This window comes from Cupressus sempervirens, chromosome 3, assembly GCF_028749045.1.
Source record: "Cupressus sempervirens isolate cs-2001-9-10 chromosome 3, ASM2874904v1, whole genome shotgun sequence".
In the NCBI taxonomy this organism is placed as follows: Eukaryota; Viridiplantae; Streptophyta; class Pinopsida; order Cupressales; family Cupressaceae; genus Cupressus; species Cupressus sempervirens.
Window position 1 is genome coordinate 150461574 of NC_143120.1, and position 25300 is coordinate 150486873.

Below are 25300 nucleotides of genomic sequence, written 5' to 3' on the forward strand. Positions count from 1 at the left end.
GGGATAATATATTCAGGAAGAAAATGAGAAGTTGATAACCAAGAGTATAGCTGCAGCACATAATTAAATTGTCTCGTGCTCTGAAAAATGGTAGCAGAACTCATTATAAGTTATAACAATGAACTACATCTATGATTGAAAGGGAGCACACAATGATTTTCATAAGAGAACAGCTTTAGTTATTGTGCCCAGGCTGTAGTGGTGGCTGAATGAGCAGTCACGTAAGGACAAAACAAAGGTTGAGGGCATAGTTATTTCCATGAGTTCGGTTTAATATCTGTATAAACTGATAACATATTAACTACAATAAAATAAAGCTGCATTCTATAAGTTCGCTGTAATTACACATGTTTTAATAAAGACGGTTGGAAACTGAATTTCAAACTTATAGATATCTGAATTCATTCGAAGAATGCAAACAGTGTGAGATGGATGAAATATAAAAGAAAATTTAAGAGGTCACAGTTTGTATACGTATGTCTGCTGAAAGGTGAGAGATGAAAGAGGTCAATGCTGAACAGAGATAAAATAAAGTGTTTGCAGATGTATGTGGCATGTGTGTTGAAGAAACCTTGATGAAGAACTGTGATTTGGAAAGGCAGTGTACGTCATAGAAGAATTCAGCTATATATATATCTGTGTGTGTGTCATTTTGAATAAGGCCTGAAATTTATATAAGAACTGTTATTCAGGCAGTAATTGTTCAGAACTCAGATTATTAGAAATTATCAATTTGTTTTTGCAGAAGTACTATCTCAGATTTCATTCATACTGCTTTTATGACAGAGACATTTCTAAGACATACATATGTATCATATCTCAATTGTGATGAATTCATTTGGGTCTGACTTTAATGTACAAGAGTAATATTCCAAATTCTGTTGTTTAAATTCAGTCTGAAGAAATTTCACAGAGGTATGGTTAAGATTGTTTTATTATATCAGAAATTTAGTTTGATCATTTTGTAAAAGACGGATAAGTTTTGAAAGTTCTGAGTTTATTCTCAGTTTGAATACTTATGTGAGTTGATGTTTTGAGTAGTCTAAGTTGGGGCTTAGATTGTTGAGAGAAGGATTTAAGGGGGATTGGAGACTCCCTAGGGTTGGAGCCCTTCAAGATTGTAGTCGGTTTCAGATTCGTGAGGTGGGATTAGGACAGTAGATCCTAGCAGCATTACTTCCCGTGATTTTTTCCAGTTGGGTTTCCATGTCATATTGTTGTGTACTGTCTCTTGTTGTAGGGTGCCTCTGTTATATCTTGCATTTGATGATTTAGTTTTATTATACAATCTGAAGTAATTGATTGAAGATTAAAATTGGTTGAGAAGTCTAAGATATACTTACTACTAATTCACCCCACCTCTTAGTGGTAAACTTCTGTTCTACATATCTATCCTAGTTATATTGAAATTGACTTGAGTTGCTAAGATCTCTTTGGGCAGTAGGATGGGTGACTTCTAGGAATACATGTCCAGTCTGCTCATGTTCTAGAAGATGGCAAGTGGCTGTCAGCCTCTTTTTGTTTTTGGAGTAGGGGGCGGCTTGCAAAATCTGGGAAATAGCATCCTTGGGAGGACATTTCAGCTTTTCTTTCCCTTTTTTGTCTAGACTCTCTTGTAACCAAGTAGGGGTTGGTAGTAGTTGAGAGGCTGCTTTTGAAGCATCTGGAGAGAAAGCGAGAACTCTCAAAATAGGTGGAGTAATCATGGTAGAAGCTTGGGTTGAGAAAGGGAACTTTAGCACCCTACTATGTTCTGGGGCAGATTGTTGAGCTTCCTGAGCTTATGCCTTCCCCTTTTTGAGTGGTTTCCGTTTTCTCCTGACTGCCTCGGTCACCTTTTTCTCCTTGATCTGGAGCTATATTATCTGTTTTGAGATATATGTTAGGTAAGGGTCCTACTTCACAAGTGGGGAGAATCCGTGAGCTTTTCTCTAGAGGTTGTCCACCACTTCATCTGAAAACCTCTGATGAATCTACCACTAGCACATTTGAAGTTGAAACACTCAAAGTGGGGATGTTGGTATTTGGGTTGGAGCCACAAGAGTGCTTAAAGGCACAATGGAAAGCTTTGAAAGGCAGAAAAATTGTTTAGCCTGTGTTACTTGGGGATGCGTTCCGACTCTTTTTGACATCTCCCCATTGCTGAGGTGTATTGGGAATGGGTGGATGGGTCAGAGACATCCCCTAGCGTTCTTCAGTTTTGCCCAAACACTGGAAAATGCCCCATGTGGGGATGGTGGCAATATGGACAGGATATGACTGGCCATCCCACTTTTTCTAGCCACAAAAACATTTTTTGTATTTCTTTCTGTGGGACTCCACACCTCAAGTCACCTTAACAGGAAAAATGCCCTGTTTCTATGCATTTGCATTCGTTGTTTGTCAAAAGAATTTGTAGCGGCAAGGTTTGAAGTTGAAGGAAACAAAATCTTTTAGCAGTTTGGAAGTTCTAAAGTGGTTGAATCCCAAGGCATATTTAGGATATGGTAATGGAGCAACAATTTTCTGAACTAGGTAGGTCATTCTATCCTTCATTTTTTCCAATGTTTAAAGTTAGTTTTCTAATTTATTTTCAGTTGAAAGTTTCATTACATCTCACAAAACCAATATAAGCAACTGTGAGAATGATAGTAGTGACAATGGAGTTGAAGAATTCAAGCAAATGCAAGAGTTCCAACCTCTTTAGAGTGTCGAAATGTAGGGGATGTGGATGGATGACCATCAAACCCACTTTATTACCCTTCAAAAGTCTGGAACAAATATGCAAAGGGCCCTTTTGACCAAACAGCAACAACTCCAAATTGTGACATTTATAGATACCAAAAATAAAAATTCATAGGGAGTATGGTATAGTTTTGTCCAATTTGCAAGACAATTTTTAGAGTGAGCTACATAGGGTGCAACCTCATTTCTTGGCTGTTACATGTTGTGTGGTTAAAATTTATCTGGATATAAAGGAGAAGTTAGAGGCTCATAGAAATGAGTTCTCAAGGTGTTATAATACCAACACGTTCTTTTGCAAGTGACAAACATCCATGCCTATGGCATCCATGGTTGGTAGTGCTACAAATGATATTGTCACAAGAGGAGGAAGATTAGTGGTGGTGAAAGGCCAAAAAAGGTTACAAGTTTAATACATGGGCACAAAATGCAATAGAGTCTCTCATTCCAAAACATTTATGACAAAGCCATCTCATTTCACTTGGCCCATAACTAGTATTCAAAAAAGTGATTGAAGATGTAGCCTCTATCGGCCCCTCCTTTATACCCCTTGGAGATCATAAACTAGGCACTACCCTCCTATATAAAAAATATTCTAAGGTTAATTTGCTAATGGAAGATATGAAACAAAAATGGATTAGGATAGGTTGTTCTGTTGTGATGGGTGGGTGGGCTGAAATTACACATTAGCCACTCATCAACATCGTAGAGACATGCCTAATCGGATCTTAGTTTCTTAGAGCCATGGTTTGTTCAATAAAGCATAAGAATGCAGACATCTGGTTTAGAATTTTAAGAGAGGCTGCAGAGGAAGGTAGGTCCTCAAATGCTGTAGAAGCTGTCACTGAGTTAGCACATGTCTGCAAATTGGCTGTTATGATAGTGGAGGGTGCTTAAAGCACATTCTTTGAACCCCATGTTGTCTCCAATCATTGAAAGACAAGGAAAATAGATTGGTCAAAGCAAGTTGTGGTAGAAGCTGGAGATATAGAATTGGTTCATTTGCAACCACCACACCTTGCTGTTTGGAGGATGTTTTCAAGGAGTTCCTCAAACTTGTTGAGACAAGATATGTCAGTTACTTCATTTTGTTAGAGAGGATGTTTGACATATATGAGCCCCTATAGTTGAGGATGGTGAATTTAAGATAGAGCAGATGGCCTAATTCAAGATTTATAGAAGGAAGAGCCATCAAACGAAGGATCCTTGATGATGATGGGTGATCCATTGTGAGTTAAGACATTGCTGATTTAATTATTAAATTACTGATTTTATGAAATATTAAGTAGTTGATTTTCATAATATTTTTTTAAATTTTAATATACTAATTTTATAATTCGATATTTCAACTTTGGAAATTTCTAACTTATCAATTAATTTGTATGAACTTTTTTTTGCATTTTGTAGACATGTTTTCTCTTTTATCTCACCTATTGTAGATTTCATTAGATATGCCGATACAGGCTCTTCTATTCTTTGAGAGGTATGAGACATTTGGAGTAGTATAAAAACGGGGTTAGTGGGCATTTGGAGAACACAAGATTGAGAAGCATTTGTAGTGTTAGCAAATGAATTTGTAGTAATAGCAAATAATCTTGTAGTGTTAGCAAGGGTGTAGTGATAGCGTTTGGGGTAACTGTAGGGGAATATAAGTGGGAGAAATTGGGAGATGTTGAAGTTCTGCCAGTAAGAGGCAAGGAATTTTATATGTCTTAATTTGCTGAAGTTTAATATAATTCCTCATATGTAGAACTTGTTTTCCTTGAGGGGTTTTTCCAAGGACAATTTGTTTGAACTTATTGTGTCATTGTGTTTGCTTATTTCTTCTTGAATTTTTATTGGCGAAGTTGCAGTTGTGTTATTTTTTTGATACTACTTGTGAATTAATTTTCAGCAATTAAATAATGTTTATATGATAGGAGATTAATAATGAGTGACTACAATAGTAATTTTCACATGGTATTAGAGCAATGATGAGGGTAGAAATTTTTTTCGCTAAGAAAGAAATCGAGGGTTTTTAAAACGTATTTTGGTCTCTTTAGAATTATTATTGCTTTTACCCCTTGAGATGGCTTCAACTGGTTTGAGAGATTTGGACTGATTGGATGGTGCCTTGAATTTTGGTGTGTAGAAGGCCAAACTTTCTTTATTGTTGGAAGAGAATAGTATCGAGGATTATGTTACTAGTGTTGTAGTTGTACCTACAGATGCAACATAGCTTGCAACATACAAGAAGGACGATGCTAAGGCAAGGAGCATAATCCTTGATGGTGTTAGTTTCCATATTCTTCCGCATATCTCGGAGCTAGATACTACGAAGAAAATGTGGGACACCATTTTGAATTTGTACCAAAATGCTACCACCAATAGGAAGATGATTCTTAGAGAAAAGTTGAAGTACCTAGATGAACAAGGGAGAAGATGCCACAAGTTACCTCACCAAGCTTAGACTTGTCAAGGATGAGTTGGCAATTGTTGGAGATAGCCCCAACGATGATGAGCTAGTGCAGATAGCCCTAAATAGGTTTAATCAGAAGTGGGATGTCTTCGTTCAAGTTGTTAGTGGACAAGACACCTTATTGAGTTGGGATCGACTATGGGGTGATTTCACTCATAAGGAGTTTAGACTAAGTCTTGTCAATGGGGCCAACAAGAGTTAGAAAAGTGAGGTCGAACATGAAAACATTGCCCTAGTGAGGAAAGGGAAAGCAAAGAAGGGGTCTAGTAAAGGATCAAATCCACAAAGTGAGAAGAAGAGGATCTATCTAAGATCAAGTGCTTTGGTTGTCATATGACCACTTTGTCAATAATTGCCCACAAAGGAACAAGGGAAAGAAGCAGGTGACAACTTCGGCAAGTGCAGAAGAGCTCTCTAGTAGAATGAAAGATGAGTTTGCACCCATAGTTTGCATGGTTAGCTCAACCTCACATTGTGTTTGGTATATAGATAGTGGGGCTTCATTTCATATGACAGGAGTTAGAGAGTACTTCTCTAGCTATAAGGAGAACACCAATATCCAGATTTCTATGGGAAACTTGTCCAAACTCAACTCAATTGGGAAAGGGACTGTTTAGTTTCCTATGGAGAATGGAAAGATAATTCCACTTCATGATGTGTTGCATGTGCCAGGCTTAGGAATGAATCTGATTTCCGTATCTGTCATTCAACATAAGGGGTATAATGTAGTCTTTAGAGGGGCACATGTGTTGATCAAGTATAAGGATTGGAAATCACCAATAACTATTGGATTTAGAAGTGGTCATCACCTTTATAGTTTTCAATTTGATACTCCTAAGGCACTCATGAGCAACAATAATCCTAGAGATCTTGGAGAGCTATGGCATAGGAGGATGGGCTATATTCATCATGGAGCACTTAAATTGCTTCGTGAGACAATGATAGGTGTTCCAGAGGTGAGCACAAAGCATGATGATGCATGTAATGGATGTGTGAATGAAATCTTTCGATGCCCTAGTTTTCACCGCTTTCTTTCGCTTGATCTTTGAGGAATGAATAAAATTTGTGTCTTAACATCCTATTTCATTCTCTTTAAATGCATTTAGTGGCGCCATTAACACAAGTCTTTTAAGGAATTAAATGCTTAGTCACATTTTGAATGTTGGGATGCATCATCTTTTTAAATTTGAAACCAAGCGCCTTTTCCAATAACATCGGAAATGGGCATTGGAGATGGAACTTTTTTGTAATTTTATGCCCTCCGATTCACATCATCCTCTTCAATTCAAAAAGTTCCATTTCTAGTTTCAAGCTCTGATAGTAGTTCTCGAACTATATTTTACCCCACTGTCTTTCCTCTCTGAAGCAATTTTACTTCTCATAGCTTTGCAATGAACACCTATTGTAGTCTTCGCTTTTCCATTTAGGGCTTTGGGTTTCGATCATGGTTCTAAAACTTGAATTTATTTCCACCTTTTTAAACTTCCCTTTCCACTTTTTGAGGTTGCCTTTCCTTAAGGTAACTCGTTCCCACTTTATGATCAAACTTTGATGGATATACTAGAACTTGCCACAAGTCAACTTTCTCTTTGTTTTTGAAAGTTCTATTTTGCTTATTGAATTATGATGGTTGTTCCAGAACCAATTTTCTCTTCTGCTTAATTCACTTTTGGCTCAAACCTAACCTTTCTTCAATGTTCACTATTTCCACTTCTAGTGTCTAATCTCGACTATACTTCCAACAACAAACGTGAGCTTTGCTGCTTGATTTTAAAACATTACAGAGACAAACTCGAGAACATTTTTTATTCGAACTTAGTCATATTGTGTGATATAACTGATAAAAAGAATGAATCAGAGAGATTATGGAGGAAAGATAGTTCAAATGACAAGGTCAGTTTCTGATGTTCATTCTAGAACTATGCCTAGGCTCCAATAAATTGAAAAGGGAAGCTAAAACTGAGAACCTTAAAGCAAAAGACCCTAACTTAGACCATTTTGCCTAGGGGTGACAAAAATGGCACAAAAATAGAATGATTTATTGAAAGGTAGTTGAGCATTATAAAGTCCAAACAACATCTGGTCATAACCATAGACTCTATTTTCACTATAAAGCAATCTGTAACTCATCTTCTTTGTCTATGCATTCAAACATAAAATATATCTACATAGATCCTTATTTATCCCAACTTAAAGGATATAACTATGGGATACACTCATTCAACTCCTACAACAAAAAATGTCATTGTTAGAGTTTTTATCTTGAGCCTTGGCTAGTATTCTTCTAGTGACACATGATAGTGAAAGCAATAAATCTATGCTTGAGTACCACAGAGATCAGCATGAAGAAGATATAACTATATAGAGCACTCTAGTTATATTTGGGATAAACTTCTAGTTAACTATTTGAAACTTAAGTGAGTTGATGTATCTTAGTCTTAATATTACTTTGATTAGGAGTTTTAAATTGTTAGACTAGTTGATTGATTAGTCAAAGCAAGTGTTAGTTCTGTTGATGCGTGTTTCATTACACTCACCAACATAGAATTAAATACCAAGTATTCAATCCTCTCTTGAACAAGGAAACCTCAAACGCTAAACAATATGATCAATTAAAGCAACCCCAAGGTTTACAATGCGACTTTATGGTGGATGGACTCTGTGAATGATGTGATTTCTGTTTTCACAAAGGAATTTAGTGCAACTGCTCAGGATTTTATCAATTCTTTCCCTTAAATAATGAATGATCTTGCAAGTGAGCTCTCCAACTAGTCCTAAGATTATTTTAAAAGATAAAATGCAAAAGAATAGGTTTAGAAATTTAGTTTATTTCTAACAATGCAAGAAACTATTGCTGACTTAGAAACCAAACCAAGTTTTTCCATGAGGAAACAACTATGCAAATGTGATGTAGTCTCCAAAGGGGTATGTGATTTTCAAATCACTTATACACATTAACGCCATAAACATGTGAATCTTGAAGTTAAGCTTTCAAAATGGGTTCAAACTAACAATGCAGTGCTGAAGTCAACAAATTACAAATGGCATGAACATGACGGTTTCACCATGAATCAACAACAGTAAATTCCACTGAAGTATTTAACTCAATGTAAACAAATCTAAACTAATGAGAATTAGGAAACCATGCTGCCATAACAACACAAGTCACCTAGCTTCAATGGGTTTGGATGTATTCAGGCAATATTTTGGTAACAATCTCACAAAATGTCTCTCTTACAAATGAAATGATTAAGCCTTATACAGGGCTTCAATTACAAACCAAGGGCCTAGATTGATTCTAAATCAATGACCAAGATAATTCAAAGGAACCCTAAGTGGAGTTAATGACAACTACCACCTAGTCTATTACCTTTTATCAAATGTTGACCAATGAAAAAGAAAGTATCCTCCACGGCACAAATTGCAAGTTGCAAGAGCAAATAGGAAAATTCAATGCCACTTAGGATCAAAACAAATTATCTTGTAGGAATGTGTCCCTTATGCTTCTCCTTGATAGCAAACTCAAGGAACTTAGACATGATAACATCGCCTCCATCTTGTATTCAATGATTGCTAAGTTATTTGTACACGTGGCAAAAAACTTTTCCCATTCTGATCCTTGTTCTTAACAAGTATTCATGAAAGTCATGAAGGAAGTAGCATCTTCCAAATGATTTTACAAAAAGGAACTTGTAGCCTTCAAGAAGGTACTTGTCATTTTATCCTTCAGCATTCCTTAATTATTCAAATCTTGTCCAATGTTACCTCCACATAGTTCAGAATTCCATCTTGAATATCCTTGACCATTCCTCTTAACTGAGAGCAATCCTTTACCTTTGCAAAGATATCCTTCCTCAACATCAATGCACAATACCAATGGTGAAAGTCAAATGCTTGGTTTGCTTCTATTACACTTCCACTAACTTTTGTTTGGGTATATTCATTAGTACATGCAAGTGTGGGATGCTCTTTTGCTAATCAAGATGAAATCCCACACACGCACATGCGTACACACACGCACACACATGAGTAGTAAAGTCAAAAGGTTAAAGTTATCGAGATTCGAGAGTTAATCTATTGCAGAAAATTCAATATAGTTATAATTAGAAGTAAAATGATTTAGAATTTTCAGTGATATCATATATATGTAAATATTAAATAACTTAATGAAAATAATAACATGTTAAAAGAATTCTAATCTAATTAACATAATAAATTAGATAAACATTCATATTGTTCAATCAGATTCATGTCAAGATTGAAGTCATACATTGTTTTCCAGTATTTTCAGTGATACGATATTTAAGACTAATCTAGAGTCAACCATCAAAAAGGGTACTCTCATTCTAGGAAGATGTTTGTGGTTCGAGCTTCTTAAATATGGTATACAATATAGTAGTAGGGTAATATGTGTATTATATTTTGTCTTGTGGCTATGCATCCCATGATGCCCATGAATCACAATTCTAGTGGAGGTAGTCCCAAGCGTATACTTTTCCTCAAGTTGGTTGCACATTGCATGCTCCAGGTCTCAAGTCTTATTCATGTAGCCCACCAAACTACCTGCTTTCTTGATCTCTATTCCATTTCCAAGTTACTGACTTAGTTTATAAACCATAGTAAGGGGTGATTCCAAACCATCACACCCTCTCATAAAAAATCAACTATTTTTGCCTTCTTTCCTCTTGTGATTCATTTTTCATATGATAATCAATGTTACCCCAAGTTTTCTGGATGGGGATGACAAGGAATGGGGGACTAGTTTTTGGATCGACTAATATTTTTGCCAAGTTTGGAGATGACAATGGGGATAGCTATATAAATATAGGGAAAATATAAAATATTTAGGGAAATTTGCATTATACATTATATTAATATGAAAATATGGATAAAGCATGCCATTTTGACATCATAGAATCTTAACATACAACATGTCAATAGTCAAACTCAGTACTCAATATGCATTCATAATCTGGAATTTCATTGTCAATATGCATCTAATATTAAAATAGTGTCATACAAAATTGAAATATACCCCATGAACATAATTAAGAATTCATTGTCAATAGCAACAAGAACAATAACCCACCTTCCAAATTTAAACACAATACTATCATTTGATTCTGAAACTACACCTCTAGTTCATCGTAAGTGGACTAATATTAACATGAACAAGTCTTCTATATAGTTCCTATCACGATATAGGTATGGTACAGAAAGATAGCACCTTGATGTAACCTTCATATTCACCAAATCTTCCACAAAGGGCCCAAATCAACCCAAAACTAACTGAACATTGATGTATTGCTACAAAATGACATAAAGATGCAAACTGTCTACTATATGATTTTGAGCATGTAGCATGATTGTAACAACATTTTTAATTTCACTTCTGAAATAATGTGTGACGGTGATCATTTCATTGATGGAGATGTAGATTAGATTGATAATTCTTGTGGTGAATCAGAAATGGAGTTGTCTCCATTGCATAGTGAAGGTTTCTAGAGTCCGGCTAGAGACTTGATACCTAGTCCTTATGATATGGCAACTATCTATTTGCTGATTGGTGGTTTTATCTTTTCTCCCACTTTAGTTATCATTAGTTGTCCTGCTTGGTCTACCATTCTGTTTTCAGATTTGACTTGGTCCACAAGAGTTATGGAATTGCATGGGCATCTGCAGAGACAAGATCATGTGTTAGATAATGTGCTTGAGAGAAATTTCTTCTATAGATAGGAGAACAGTGACACCTTGAACATTACACTTAACACTAGCATATCTTATAGCACTGATATTGGGAAGCCTGTTGGGTTGGTTGTCATTCATCTTAGAGGTGTGTTTGGCACCGACTTGTCCAGTTTAGGAGGTTGGTGATTCGCTTGACATCTATTTCTACGCTCAGGATCGTGTTGACAGGGAGATTTGGATCTAGGAGTTAACAGTATGGATGTTTTGCATTATGTAGGCTATGATGAGTTACTTCACTATCTGAGACTTGACACAGTTAAGTTCATAGTAACACAACAAGTATTCTCTAGTTCACTTGGGAACCGGGGATCTTATTGATAAAGGAATTGCACTTGGACACCTTGTTTCACAGGGTGATAGAATGTGATTTCAGATTGGGCTATAAAGCCACCTGCAGATTGATTTGGGATCCTGGTATTGGTTCACAGACTCATGATTTCTTGATGGAAAACAATCTCGAGGAGTGAGGACTGTAATGTCCCCTTTTCTGAGACATTAGAAAATTAATAGGCAAACCCAAATTTATATTAATATTGACTGTTGGAGGACTTAAGGAAGAATTATTAAAGTCAATTTCATATAATAAAATGGTTTAATAAGAGACGAATTGACAAGAAGACAAGGAGACAGGATAGGGAAACTGAAGAGTCACTTCTTGGGCATTAAAAGATGAAGTTTTATTCATTTTCAGGCATGCTTGGATATTGATTTAGTTTTGAATTTCTCTTGGAGAAACCTGTGAAGTATTCAGCTTCATGTTTAGAACCTAAGGACAGAAAACTATAGGTTCTACTTGCCAGATCAGACATCAACCCTGTTCAGCATTGATGGTGAATTCACATTAGAGTTCACATTTGGAGTTACAGGTGCATTTTTCTAGTTCTACCAATTTGATTGTTAGCACTGTTTCTGATTGGATTGCTATGTATGTTATTGTATTACTGTTTTATAATGCAATAACAAATTCTGAGAGATTTTATATGAGTGTTTTACTGGTTATTTGTTGGTTTTAAATTGCATAAACTGTTTGTTGTATTCTGAAATCGTTTGGGAGAAATTTTGGGGAAAATATCATATTGGGATATTACAGAGAACTTGCTGATTGATGATCTGGTTCCTCTTGTGATATTTTCCCATCTATGCTGGAAATGAATAATGGTAATTGAACGTGCTTGTCGATTAATAATTCTCTCTCTCTCTCTCTCTCTCTATATATATATATATATATATGCTTGTTTGGTGCTTATGACTGTTATAGAATCTGCCACGAGTTTATCTCCTAATGTGCTTGCTGATAAAAGATATTGCTCTTGCATATGCTAAAATTAAATGCTATATGGGGAGATTGAATGCTCTTGTGATATGATTGCTTGAATTTGTGATGCATTGATGTGTGATGATGTATTGATGTTTGGTTGTAATGATCTCCCCTATATAATCTACAAGTGAAAGGGTCACCACCTTTCATAAGATTTGAGTCACCACAGTTCATTGTTTCCTTTGAGAATAATATATTATTCTTCTAATTGATCTCCCTTTTTTTATTCCCTCCCATTCTTGAATGAAGTTCTTCTCTTGTTTATCTCCTTTGGGCGCAAGTAGTTTATTTCAATTTGTAAATGCCCTTATGAAAGTGTCACACTCCTTTAATTTGAAACGATACATATGTTTGACAACTTCCTATCTCTCACTTCTTAAATCTGTCTTTGCTACTTTTCAAATCTACACTTATCACAAAATCTGCACATCTTCTTCTAGATTTTCATATCTTATTTTTTCTTTCCTTATCAATTCTTATTTCAGATCCCTCCCTATATTTCTGCTTTGAATCTAGTCTCCGCTACTCCTTTCTCCCCCCTTCCATTTGATCCTTCTTCCCCTATATATCTTCCCATGTGAAGGAGAGGCCACACCTCTTCATCATGTCTGCCTTTTGGCAAGAGTCACAACCCTTCATAATTGTTCCTCTTTTGAAGAGTCAATCCTTTCAAAATTTCACAACTCTTCTGCAGAGTCACAACCTTTCATACCACAACTCTTTTGAAGAGTCATAACCCTTTATAATCACAACCCTTTTGAAGAGTCGCCTCTCCTCATAATTGTCCCTCTTTCAAATAGTTATAACCCTTTATAATCACAACCCTCTGAAAGAATTACAACCTTTCATAATCACAACCCTTTCAAAGAGTTACTATTAGTTTTGGAGGATCATTGCATATGTAATTGCATTACCTTCTTGGTGTATATTTTCCAAAGTGCAATTCCCTCTCCTATAGCATAACATAATCCATGAAGGGATAAGGGACATATCCATTTGTTAATATAATAATTTGTTATTTAAACACACACACACACACATATCTCACACACACACACACACACACACATATAACTCCAGTTTAGTCTCTTGAGTTATCCAATTGAAGCTATCAAATGTTAACACTCCCTCTTAGCTAGGGAGGATAAACACAAGAAAACCAATGGTAATAATAGGCATGACAAATTTTAAGGATATCTTTGATCAAAGATTTCCATCATTTTTATATCACATATAATATCAAGAGTATTGGTCTTGAGAATATCAACATATGATATTCACCAAAACTCTGAGTAATGGTCTCCAAAATATCAACACTTGATATTCACCATGTACTCAATAAGGCAATGGTCTGCAAAATATCAACATATGATATTCACCATTTTGATACATTTGAGTATTGGTCTATAGAATAGCAACTTATCATATTCACCAAATACTCTTCGAGTTTGAGTAATGGCCCCCAAAGTGAAATGCAAGATGTTCACCAAGTACTATGAGTAATGGTCTCCAGAACATCAAATTGTATGATAATCACCATGTAATCTGTGTAATGGCCTCTAGAACATCAATTTACATAATATTCACCATGCACTAAAAAGTGTTTATAAGTATGTGCACACACATTCTCATAATGCTTATTATATAAACATCCACCATGCAAAGTATAGTCTATTATGATCTGCATAGACATCGTAAGATATCTATCACAATAGAAAAATAAGTTATTTTAAGATCGTCACCTTTCAATAACTTTTGCATATACAAGTGACATCATTTGGAAGTTGTCACTTCCTTATGATGTACAAAGGGGTAGGCCCATTAAATCACGCAGTCACACGCATGATACCAAAAGTTCACATGAAGTCAAAACTCCCTTTGATTATGATATGATCAAGATCTTCAAAAAATCAACTGAACATATCCTTTATTTGCTCCATCAGATGGATGTGCCAAACTCCCTCTGAACATCAATCTTCTGAGCTCCTTTACCTTTGAAGAGGTGTCACATTCCCTCTAAATCTGATATCAATCTCTCCTATAAAGTGTTAGATGTCAGACTTCCTCATATCCTCTATCTTCTCCCTCTCTTTGTCCAAGGTTTCCTCTTATGAACTGAGGCTCTGAAGCGACTTTTATCTCCACTTTACCTCATGGTAGCTTTCTTCTGCACAACTCTAATCTTCCTTCTAATGCCTTTATAGTTCAATGAGTGTGAATGTTTTAGAAATATCCACCATGTCACTTCTCTTTCATATTGATGCTTAGTAGTGATGAGCAATATCACATTTGCTACATACATATATCGTATCAATGTATTAGTCACTGCTAATAAAGAAAGCTCTCACAAAATTTTATTATATTTCAATACTTTTTTTTTTTTTTTAGATGATTGACCTACTTTCTATACATCGGATGCCAAATATAAGAGTTTGATGCCACATCAAACATACCAAGGACTTGAGCTCAGAAGTAGACAACTTGAGCTCGACACAAATCTAGTACATGGACAACTGGACATACATTTGATATAACCTTATCTGTAATTTGGTGCACATCCTTTCCTGGTGACTTTGTCATCCATCATAAAACTAAGCACAAAATTGACTATCATTGACTATAGAGATCCAAGGATTTACTGCATTAACATGCTTTCTTGGTAGTTATTGAAGCACAAGCTCTAGTGAAAACTCCCGTACGAGCTTCTTTGTAACTTGTACATCATCGTGTGCTAAGCTCTTCATTTTGTAGTTGTGCTTTGATCTACATTTCGCTCTACGCTCAGGTCAACAACAGTCCACGTGGTTGACCTCCACATAAGGATCATAGTGTCACACCCCTTCAATTATTGTGCTCCATATAAGTTTTCCCCCGAGACATAAAATATTCATCGGACTCTTTTATATTAGTCTTCTAAACATGACCAGGTTAAAGGGACATTATAATAGAGAGATCAACAGATAGAACGTAGTAGTGGTCTCCCGAGATTTATCGTGAATCCAATATCCAATTGGTCAAATCAGACAAAAAAGTATTGGCCAAAATCTTTCCAACAATAATTTGTTGAGATCCATACGACTTATTACCGCGACATAAGTCCACAAAGAGTTGCCAATATATATCCCTTATCCATACACAGGAACATGCAATCTTGACTTGTAGAATCATTGTTTTCAAAGACCACATCAACACGGACAAGTGAGCATCTCAGGCATCGTTGATCTCAAATACTGATCTCATTCCCATTGATATTGATTATAGTTTGATCAGACCAACCAATTACTCTTAATGATTGCATCCATTTCTTTACCATGTTTGTTTGATACAATGTGAGATCCGAGTATTTGACGACCTGATACACTTGAAGCCAACTTTTGCCATTTCTCTATGTAACCTGAGTTCGGGGATCAAACATCATTAACCGCTTGCAAATCATAGGCTTCACCATTTTTTGCGAGGATAAACTTCTCAACGTAGTTCCATACTTCCTCTCAGGGTTCAGGGATACCATATAATAAAATTTTCCATCCATTTTTTTCGTCATAACCTAGCTCTGATATGTTAGTTTTGGAGGATCATTGCATATGTAAGTGCATTGCCTTCTTGGTGAATACTTTCCAAAATGCAATTCCCTCTCTTATAGCATGATCTGTGAAGGGACATTTCCATTTGTTAATATAATAATTTATTATTCACACACACATGCGCACGCACAGACACACACACATGCGCATGCACACACACACACACACACACACATAACTCCAGTTTAGTCTCTTGAGTTTATCCAACTGAAGCTATCAAAGTTTAACAGTTACAGCCTTTCATCATTTCTGCCTTTTGAAGGAGAGAGTGAGTTATTTTCTTGTCATTCCTTTCTTCTTCCATTAGTTCTTTAATAACTTGCTCTCTTCTTTCTTCCTCCATATCCCCTTTCAAATGAACTCTCCTCCTTTTTATATCTTGTTTTTAGGGAGTCAGTACTCTTCATTACATATCTCTTGAACTTTTATTAAATTTAGATAATTTATATTATATAATATTAATTAATGATTCAATTAATTATTTAATTAATTAATTTATATTTTAATTTTATTATTATTTATTATTAAGGCCTATTTTAGAAAGGGGATATTACATTCAGCTTTACCTTTCACTTTGGGTTAGGTACTTACCTCTTTTCTATTATTGTTTGGATGAATTTCTTGAGTCGGCTGGATCTTGCAGCATCCCCTTCATTCTTGTTGTCCTGCCAGATTACTGGTTTGTCAGGTTTTTTGGTCCACCCCTTCACCAGTAGCATCTATCGTCATATTATTGTAATATCTATTATCTACACACGTTGTGGTTTCTTTTTGGCACATTGTAAATTGTAAGATGGTATGGTGCCTTGCTAGGATCCTAGGCAAAGTGTCTCAACGTCTTCAGTTACAAAAAAGCTAACCAAGATTGATTCTTTGGTACTTGATTTCTATTTGATTCTCTGGTGTGCTTTTGGACTGCAAATTCCCACAAGTACCAAAGGTCTTGGGCAAGTTGACATTTTCTGCGACTGTGTCAGAAAATTCTTTTATTGTTTGGTTCATTTATTCCTACAATTTCAACTTATATTCTCAACTTGTCATTAACAATTATAGTTTTACTAGGATTCTGTTCAAGTCTAATTCAATTTCATCGAAATTTGAGTCAATGATGCCGGATGTCAAACTATTGAAACTCTACGAACTTAGACCTGAAGTCTAGTTCACTTGAGAATTAGAGTGATAAATAATAAATATATATTAAACACAAATCATGTGATTTTTATTGCATATGGCTGAAAGATATGCACTGTATTCATCATTGTACACTGTAGTGGCTTAGATCTTGGCTTAGATCTTCAGATTTCACATTTTATAAGTGTGCTTGAGATGTTAAACACTGAAGGCTGCTGGCAGAATAGCATTCATAGCCAGTAAAGTTTGATAGAATTTGTAGTGTACTCTGGTACATGATACCATTCACAGTATGAGTTTATACTGGACATTTATTTCACTTGAGAATTACTATGATAAATATTTTGAAAATTCAACAAGTGATATCCATTTCATATGACTAAGATATGTATCAAATGTGTAAGGTAGATCATACACTATGTGGCATAGGTTTTCAAGTTCTTTCAAGAGTGCACATTAGATGCATAAATAGTATGCTAAAGGCACAGTAGCATCCATGGACATTAATATTTGAGGGTATTTCTATGTACACTATTATTTTGGAAGCTTTTGAGTTCAAGTTTTTTTTTTTGTCCAGACTGGTGTTCTTACAACAAGACGAGTGCTGGAAAGGCTTGCTGTGCAGTTTGTTTCCCAGCGCGTGGCATGGAAACTTCTTAAAGGTATAAAAGAACTTTAATGTTTTGGTTTTCCAAAATATGTTTCTCTGAATTTGGAAATGATAATTTAAGGTACAGTGAGGTTATGCTTACAGAGATTTAAGTCAGCTGGTTTTTTTTCCCTTTATAAAATTTAATAACATGAGTTGAAGATGCAGTTTACTGGCTCATAATGATACTAATTGAGAAAAGGAATATCCTTAGTGAAACAGGAATCCAAGAGTTATATTGTATAGCTTTTTGTTTTGTTTAGGGCAAAATTTAATAACTGTATTTCTTGGTTATGATCATTTTTGGTTGTGCTATGGAGATACTAAACGTCTCACTTTCTTAAAAAATGTAGTTCTACTAAATCAAATTCGTTTAAATCATCTTGAATCTCAAATGCAAGTTCAAGATGCATTTTATAACCTTATTATTGCCCATTTAGGTGAGAAGGGGATATATCTATAGCACAAGAAGCAAAATCCAAGAGTTGTTAAATGCTTTCTAGTCTTGCTTTTCCACCACATTGGTCCTTGCTTGTCTTACTGTGTATTTTCCTGCTTGTCTCACTTGCCTTTGAATGATTGTTAACTTCTCGTTTCTTATCAGTATATTAATTAAACAGGCATCTCTAAGTCCCTTTAGCATTCTTCTTGCTTGAACAGTTGGTTGCTTCTGGTTTCCTACCCATTAGCAACGGACTACTTTTGTGTTTCCCTTTTTTCTCCTTTTCTGGTTTTTATTGAGTTTATTCCTTCCAGGTTCATCCCTCAGTTTTTTTTTGTAATATAGATCACTGTATTTTTATAAGACATTGAATCTGTTCTCTAACTATAATTTCTTACTTACTAGTGTGTCATTATTTTCTTGGTAATAAACTGAAAAGAAAAAAATATGATTAAAGTTCAAAGCAAAATAGAAACAATGGAGATAATATACAAAGTTTTGGTAAATTCTTTGGAACTTCAACTGGAGTGCAAAACAGTTGAGGTCCAATATATGGATGTCATAGAGTATTCCAAGCATTTGAAAGCTAGCCCACAGACTATTTAAAATAACCAGAGAAGAATGGACTATGCAGAGTGTTGGCAGAGTCGTGTGAGCTCAATGTCTTCATTTCCCTTCATCTGGTTGTCCTCCAGCATGCTATGCAGTCATTTATCCTGAACGAGGGAGAGTCCATGAATCAAGATAATTGCATTCAAATAAGTTGAAGTGAAACCAGGTACCATCAGGTCCCGGTAATATTCTTCACAATTATGTCATTGTCCATGATGGTTACTATTTAAAATAACCAGAGAAGAATGGACTATGCAGAGTGTTGGCAGAGTTGTGTGAGCTCAATGTCTTCATTTCCCTTCATCTGGTTGTCCTCCAGCATGCTATGCAGTCATTTATCCTGAACGAGGGAGAGTCCATGAATGAAGATAATTGCATTCAAATAAGTTGAAGTGAAACCAGGTACCATCAGGTCCTGGTAATATTCTTCACAAGTATGTCATTGTCCCTTGCTTGGGATACCCTTTATTTTCTTGTTTTCTTAATCACTTATATGTTGTATAACCAAAGAACTCTATACTAATGGTAAACTAAATATATTAAGGCAGAATGGAAAGCTTTGAAAGGCAGAAAAGTTGTTTAGCCTGTGTTACTTGGGGATGTGTTCCGACTCCTTTTGACATCTCCCCGTTGCTGAGGTGTATTGGGAATGGGTGGATGGGTCAGAGACATCCCCTAGCCCTCTTCAGTTTTGCCCAAACACTGGAAAATTCCCCATGTGGGGATGGTGGCAATATGGACAGGATATGACTGGCCATACCACTTTTTCTAGCCACAAAAACATTTTTTGTATTTCTTTCTGTGGGGCCCCACACCTCAAGTCACCTTAATAGGAAAAATGCCCTGTTTCTATGCATTTGCATTCGCTATTTGTCAAAAGAATTTGTAGCGGCAAGGTTTGAATTTGAAGGAAACAAAATCTTTTAGCAGGTTGGAAGGTCTAAAGTGGTTGAATTCCAAGGCATATTCGGGATATGGTAATGGAGCAACAAATTTCTGACATAGGTAGGTCATTCTATCCTTCATTTTATCCAATGTTTAAAGTTAGTTTTCTAATTTATTTTCAGTTTAGTTTTCTAATTTATTTTCAGTTTAAAGTTTCATTACATCTCACAAAACTAATATAAGCAACTGTGAGAATGATAGTAGTGACAATGGAGTTGAAGAATTCAAGTAAATGCAAGAGTTTCAACCTCTTTAGAGTGTGGAAATGTAGGGGATGTGGATGGATGACCATCAAACCCACTTTATTACCCTTAAAAAGTCTGGAACAAATATGCAAAGGGCCGTTTTGACCAAACAGCAACACCTCCAAATTGTGACATTTATAGATACCAAAAATAAAAATTCATAGGGAGTAGGGTATAGTTTTGTCCAATTTGCAAGACAATTTTTAGAGTGAGCTACATAGGGTGCAACCTCATTTCTTGGATGTTACGTGTTGTGGGGTTAAAATTTATGTGGATATAAAGGAGAAGTTAGAGGCTCATAGAAATGAGTTCTCAAGGTGTTACAATACCAACACGTTCTTTTGCAAGTGACAAACATCCATGCCTATGGCATCCATGGTTGGTAGTGCTAAAAATGATATTGTCACAAGAGGAGGAAGATTAGTGGTAGTGAAAGGCCAGAAAAGGTTACAAGTTTAATACATGGGCACAAAATGCAATAGAGTTTCTCATTCCAAAACATTTATGACAAAGCCATCCCATTTCATTTGGCCCATAACTAGTATTCAAAAAAGTGATTGAAGATGTAGCCTCTATTGGCCCCTCCTTTATACCCCTTGGAGATCATAAACTAGGCACTACCCTCCTATATAAAAAATATTCTAAGGTTAATTTGCTAATGGAAGATATGAAACAAAAATGGATTAGGATAGGTTATTCTGTTGTGATGGGTGGGTGGGCTGAAATTACACATTAGCCACTCATCAACATCGTAGAGACATGCCTAATTGGATCTTAGTTTCTTAGAGCCATGGTTTGTTCAATAAACCATAAGAATGCAGGTGTCGGGTTTAAACTTTAGAATTTTAAGAGAGGCTGCAGAGGAAGGTAGGTCCTCAAATGCTGTAGAAGCTGTCACTGAGTTAGCACATGTCTGCAAATTGGCTGTTATGATAGTGGAGGGTGCTTAAAGCACATTCTTTGAACCCCATGTTGTCTCCAATCATTGAAAGACAAGGAAAATAGATTGGTCGAAGCAAGTTGTGGTAGAAGCTAGAGATATAGAATTGGTTCATTTGCAACCACCTCACCTTGCTGTTTGGAGGATGTTTTCAAGGAGTTCTTCAAACTTGTTGAGACAAGATATGTCAGTTACTTCATTTTGTTAGAGAGGATTCTTGACATACATGAGCCCCTATAGTTGAGGATGGTGAATTTAAGATAGAGCAGATGGCCTAATTCAAGATTTATAGAAGGAAGAGCCATCAAACGAAGGATCCTTGATGATGATGGGTGATCCACTGTGAGTTAAGACATTGCTGATTTAATTATTAAATTACTGATTTTATGAAATATTAAGTAGTTGATTTTCATAATAATTTTTAAAATTTTAGTATACTAATTTTATAATTCGATATTTCAACTTTGGAAATTTCTAACTTATCAATTGATTCGTATGAACTTTTTTTTGCATTTTGTAGACATGTTTGCTCTTTCATCTCACCTATTGTAGATTTCATTAGATATGCCGATACAGGCTCTTCTAGTCTTTGAGAGGTATGAGACATTTGACAACATGGTTTGAAAAATAAAGCAACGAATATTGGCCAACAATCCTACTTTGGAATCGTATGAGCAACATACTAAGCCGATTTTGTTGCAGAGTTGGAACACAAAGAAGACTCTGCTTTGTATGGCTACCATTGCTTTCAATCCTAAATGGTATGCACTATAAAGTTTGGAAGGTTGCCTTCATGTGATGGTTAAGAGGTGAGAGAAGGAAGGGCCTTTGAAAAGATGTATTTAGATAAGGAGTCTTCAACGCTCTGTACCCAAGGGATTGTTTTCACAAATCTTTCTTTTCCAACATTCAGTAAACAAGAGGTGAAGATAGATAGATTAGCTCAAATTGTTCCTATTAGATGGTGGATATTGTTAATTGGGTAGCTTGGACAACTGTTTGTCCGCTTGCCAGAATTTAGTAAATAATTGTTTCTCTAAACAAATTGATTGGAGTAAAGATAATTATTTGTTAATTAATCAGCTCCTTTTGGAAGCAACTAGAAACCAATTTTGTTATTGGTTGTTGAGTTGTATATTAAATTTTTACCATTAATTGAGAATCAATCTAGGCTGTTGGTTTTCCAACGAGAGTAGTATAAAAACGGGGTTAGTGGGCATTTGGAGAACACAAGATTGAGAAGCATTTGTAGTGTTGGCAAATGAATTTGTAGTAATAGCAAATAATCTTGTAGTGTTAGCAAGGGTGTAGTGATAGTGTTTGGGGTAAACGTAGGGGAATATAAGTGGGAGAAATTGGGAGATGTTGAAGTTTTGCCAGTAAGAGGCAAGGAATTTTGTATCTCTTAATTTACTGAAGTTTATACAATTCCTCATATGTAGAACTTGTTTTCCTTGAGGGAGTTTTCCAAGGACGATTTGTTTGAACTTATTGTGTCATTGTGTTTGCTTATTTCTTTCTGTATTTTTATTGGCGAAGTTGCAGTTGTGTTATTTTTTCGATGTTAGCTGTGAATTAATTTTCAGTAGTTAAATAATGTTTATATGATAGGAGATTAATAATGAGTGATTGCAATAGTAATTTTCACATGGTATCAAAGTAGTGTTGAGGGTAGAAATTTTTTGCCTTAAGAAGGAAATCGAGGGTTTTTAAAACCTAGTTTGGTCTCTTTAGAATTATTATTGCTTTTACCCCTTGAGATGGCTTCAGCTGGTTTGAGAGATCTGGACTGATTAGATGGTGCCTTGAATTTTGGTGTGTAGAAGGCCAAACTTTCTTTACTGTTGGAAGAGAATAGTATCGAGGATTATGTTACTAGTGTTGTAGTTGTACCTACAGATGCAACATAGCTTGCAACATACAAGAAGGACGATGCCAAGGCATGGAGGATAATCCTTGATGGTGTTAATGACCATATTCTTCCACATATCTTGGAGCTAGATACTACGAAGAAAATGTGGGACACCATTTTGAATCTGTACCAGAATGCTACCACCAATAGGAAGATGATTCTTAGAGAAAAGTTGCTGTACGTAGATGAACAAGGGAGAAGACGCCACAAGTTACCTCACCAGGCTTAGACTTGTCAAGGATGAGTTAGCAACTTTTGGAGATAGCCCTAGTGATGATGAGCTAGTACGGATAGCCCTAAATAGGTTTAATAAGAAGTGGGATGTCTTCGTTCAAGTTGTTAGTGGACAAGACACCTTACTAAGTTGGGATCGACTATGGGGTGATTTCACTCAGAAGGAGTTTAGACTAAGTCTTGTCAATGGGGCCAACAAGAGTTAGAAAAGTGAGGTCGAACATGAAAACATTGCCCCAGTGAGGAAAGGGAAAGCAAAGAAGGGGTCTAGCAAAGGATCAAATCCACAAAGTGAGAAGAAGAGGATCTATCTAAGATCAAGTGCTTTGGTTGTCATATGGCCACTTTGTCAATAATTGCCCACAAAGGAACAAGGGAAAGAAGCAAGTGACAACTTCGGCAAGTGCAAAAGAGCTCTCTAGTAGAATGAAAGATGAGTTTGCACCCATAGTTTGTATGGTTAGCTCAACCTCACATTGTGTTTGGTATATAGATAGTGGGGCTTCATTTCATATGACAGGAGTTAAGAGAGCACTTCTCTAGTTATAAGGAGAACACTAATATCCAGATTTCTATGGGAAACTTGTCCGAACTCAACTCAATTAGGAAAGGGACTGTTTAGTTTTTTGTGGAGAATGGAAAGATAATTCCACTTCATGATGTGTTGCATGTGCCAGGCTTAGGAATGAATCTGATTTCCGTATTTGTCATTCAGCAGAAGGGGTATAATGTAGTCTTTAGAGGGGCACATGTGTTGATCAAGTATAAGGATTGGAAATCACCAATAACTATTGGATTTAGGACTGGTCATCACCTTTATAGTTTTCAATTTGATACTCCTAAGGCACTCATGAGCAACAATAATCCTAGAGATCTTGGAGAGCTATGGCATAGGAGGATGGGCCATATTCATCATGGAGCACTTAAATTGCTTCGTGAGACAATGATAGGTGTTCCAGAGGTGAGCACAAAGCATGATGATGCATGTTAGGGATGTGTGTTGGAGAAGTTTGCAAAAGCATCTTTTCCAAGGAGTGGCACTAGATCTGAGGGTGCTCTTCATCTAGTACATTTAGCTGAATGTGGACCAATGTCAATGAAATCTCTCAGAGGATATGAGAACTATGTTACTTTTATTGATGATTCCCCCAGGAAGACCGAGATATACCTCTTGAAGACCAAAGATGTGATTTTCAATCACTTCCAAGAGTTAAAGGCTCTTGTGGAGAACTTGACAGGAAGGAAGATAAAGGTTCTTTGGTTAGACAATTAAGGCGAGTACAAAGGAAATGACTTCTAGGAGTTCTGTACTAGAGAAGGAATCAAGAGAGTGGACTGTTCCTTACAATCCATTGCAAAATGTAGTTGCTGAGAGGAAGAAATGTTCTATATCAAAGGCAACAAAGGCTATGCTACATGACTGGGTTATGCCCTGCTACTTATGGGCAGAGGTGTGTAGTACACCAATATGCATACAGAACATGGTTCTGCACAAGGTATTAGGGAAGATGACACTAGAGGAAGCTTTAAGAGGGAAGATGCCAGATATTGGTCACTTCAGGATATTTTGAAGCTTGGCATATTGTCATATTCCAAATGATGCATGTACGAAGTTAGATCAGACTGCAAAGAGGGGGTACTTTGTTGGAAACATTGAAACCTCATAGGTATATAGGATTTTTATTTCAGGAACCAGAGGAATTATAGTCAAACATGATGTCAAGTTCATGGAGGACAAGGCATTTTGGAAGGCCCAAATATTTGCCAACAAATGATTAGAGTGAGCAGCCAATAGAAGCTCCAAGGCCAAGTCAAGGGCAACTAAGCTCAAGTATAGTTACTAGTACAAGCGTAGGCTTAGGTGGCGAAGATTCACAAAATATGAAGCAATTGGTGCAATAGGAAATGCATCAAGAAGACATAGATGTTGATATTTCATCCTCTACAATTAGCATTTTGAATCGTGAGGTTCAAGAGACACAAAGGATACTCAGGTTTTTGTGGGAGCTCTTAGAAAGAGTACAAGACAACGAAGACAACCAGCCAAGTTCAATGATTATGTGGCATTAGTCAGTCAGTTGGTAAATAGTGAGCCTTCCAGCTATCATGAGGTTGTCGAGCATCAGATATGGCAAGATGCTATGGTTGAGGAACATTCCTCAATAATGCAAAATGATGTGTGGGAGGTAGTGCCTAAATTGACAGATAGGTAATAGATGGATCGCGCTAGATCTAAAAGAAAAAGTATGGTGTAGATGGTAGCATCGAGAAATACAAGGCAAGGTTCGTGACAAAGGGGTTCTCTCAAGAGGAGGGAATAGACTATGAGGAGACATTTTCTCCAATGGCCAAGTATACTTC

At 36.1% G+C, this 25300-nt stretch overlaps 1 protein-coding gene across 1 annotated transcript in view; it reads left to right on the forward strand.

The window, feature by feature from the left end:
• LOC149565201 (isopentenyl-diphosphate delta-isomerase) overlaps nt 1–25300 on the forward strand; it is an 86731-nt gene that overhangs the window by 46382 nt on the left and 15049 nt on the right. Inside the window, exon 3 of the mRNA XM_089818749.1 lies at nt 17538–17622. Within this exon, the coding sequence (XP_089674875.1) occupies nt 17538–17622 (85 nt within the window). The remainder of the gene's footprint in view (nt 1–17537; nt 17623–25300) is intronic.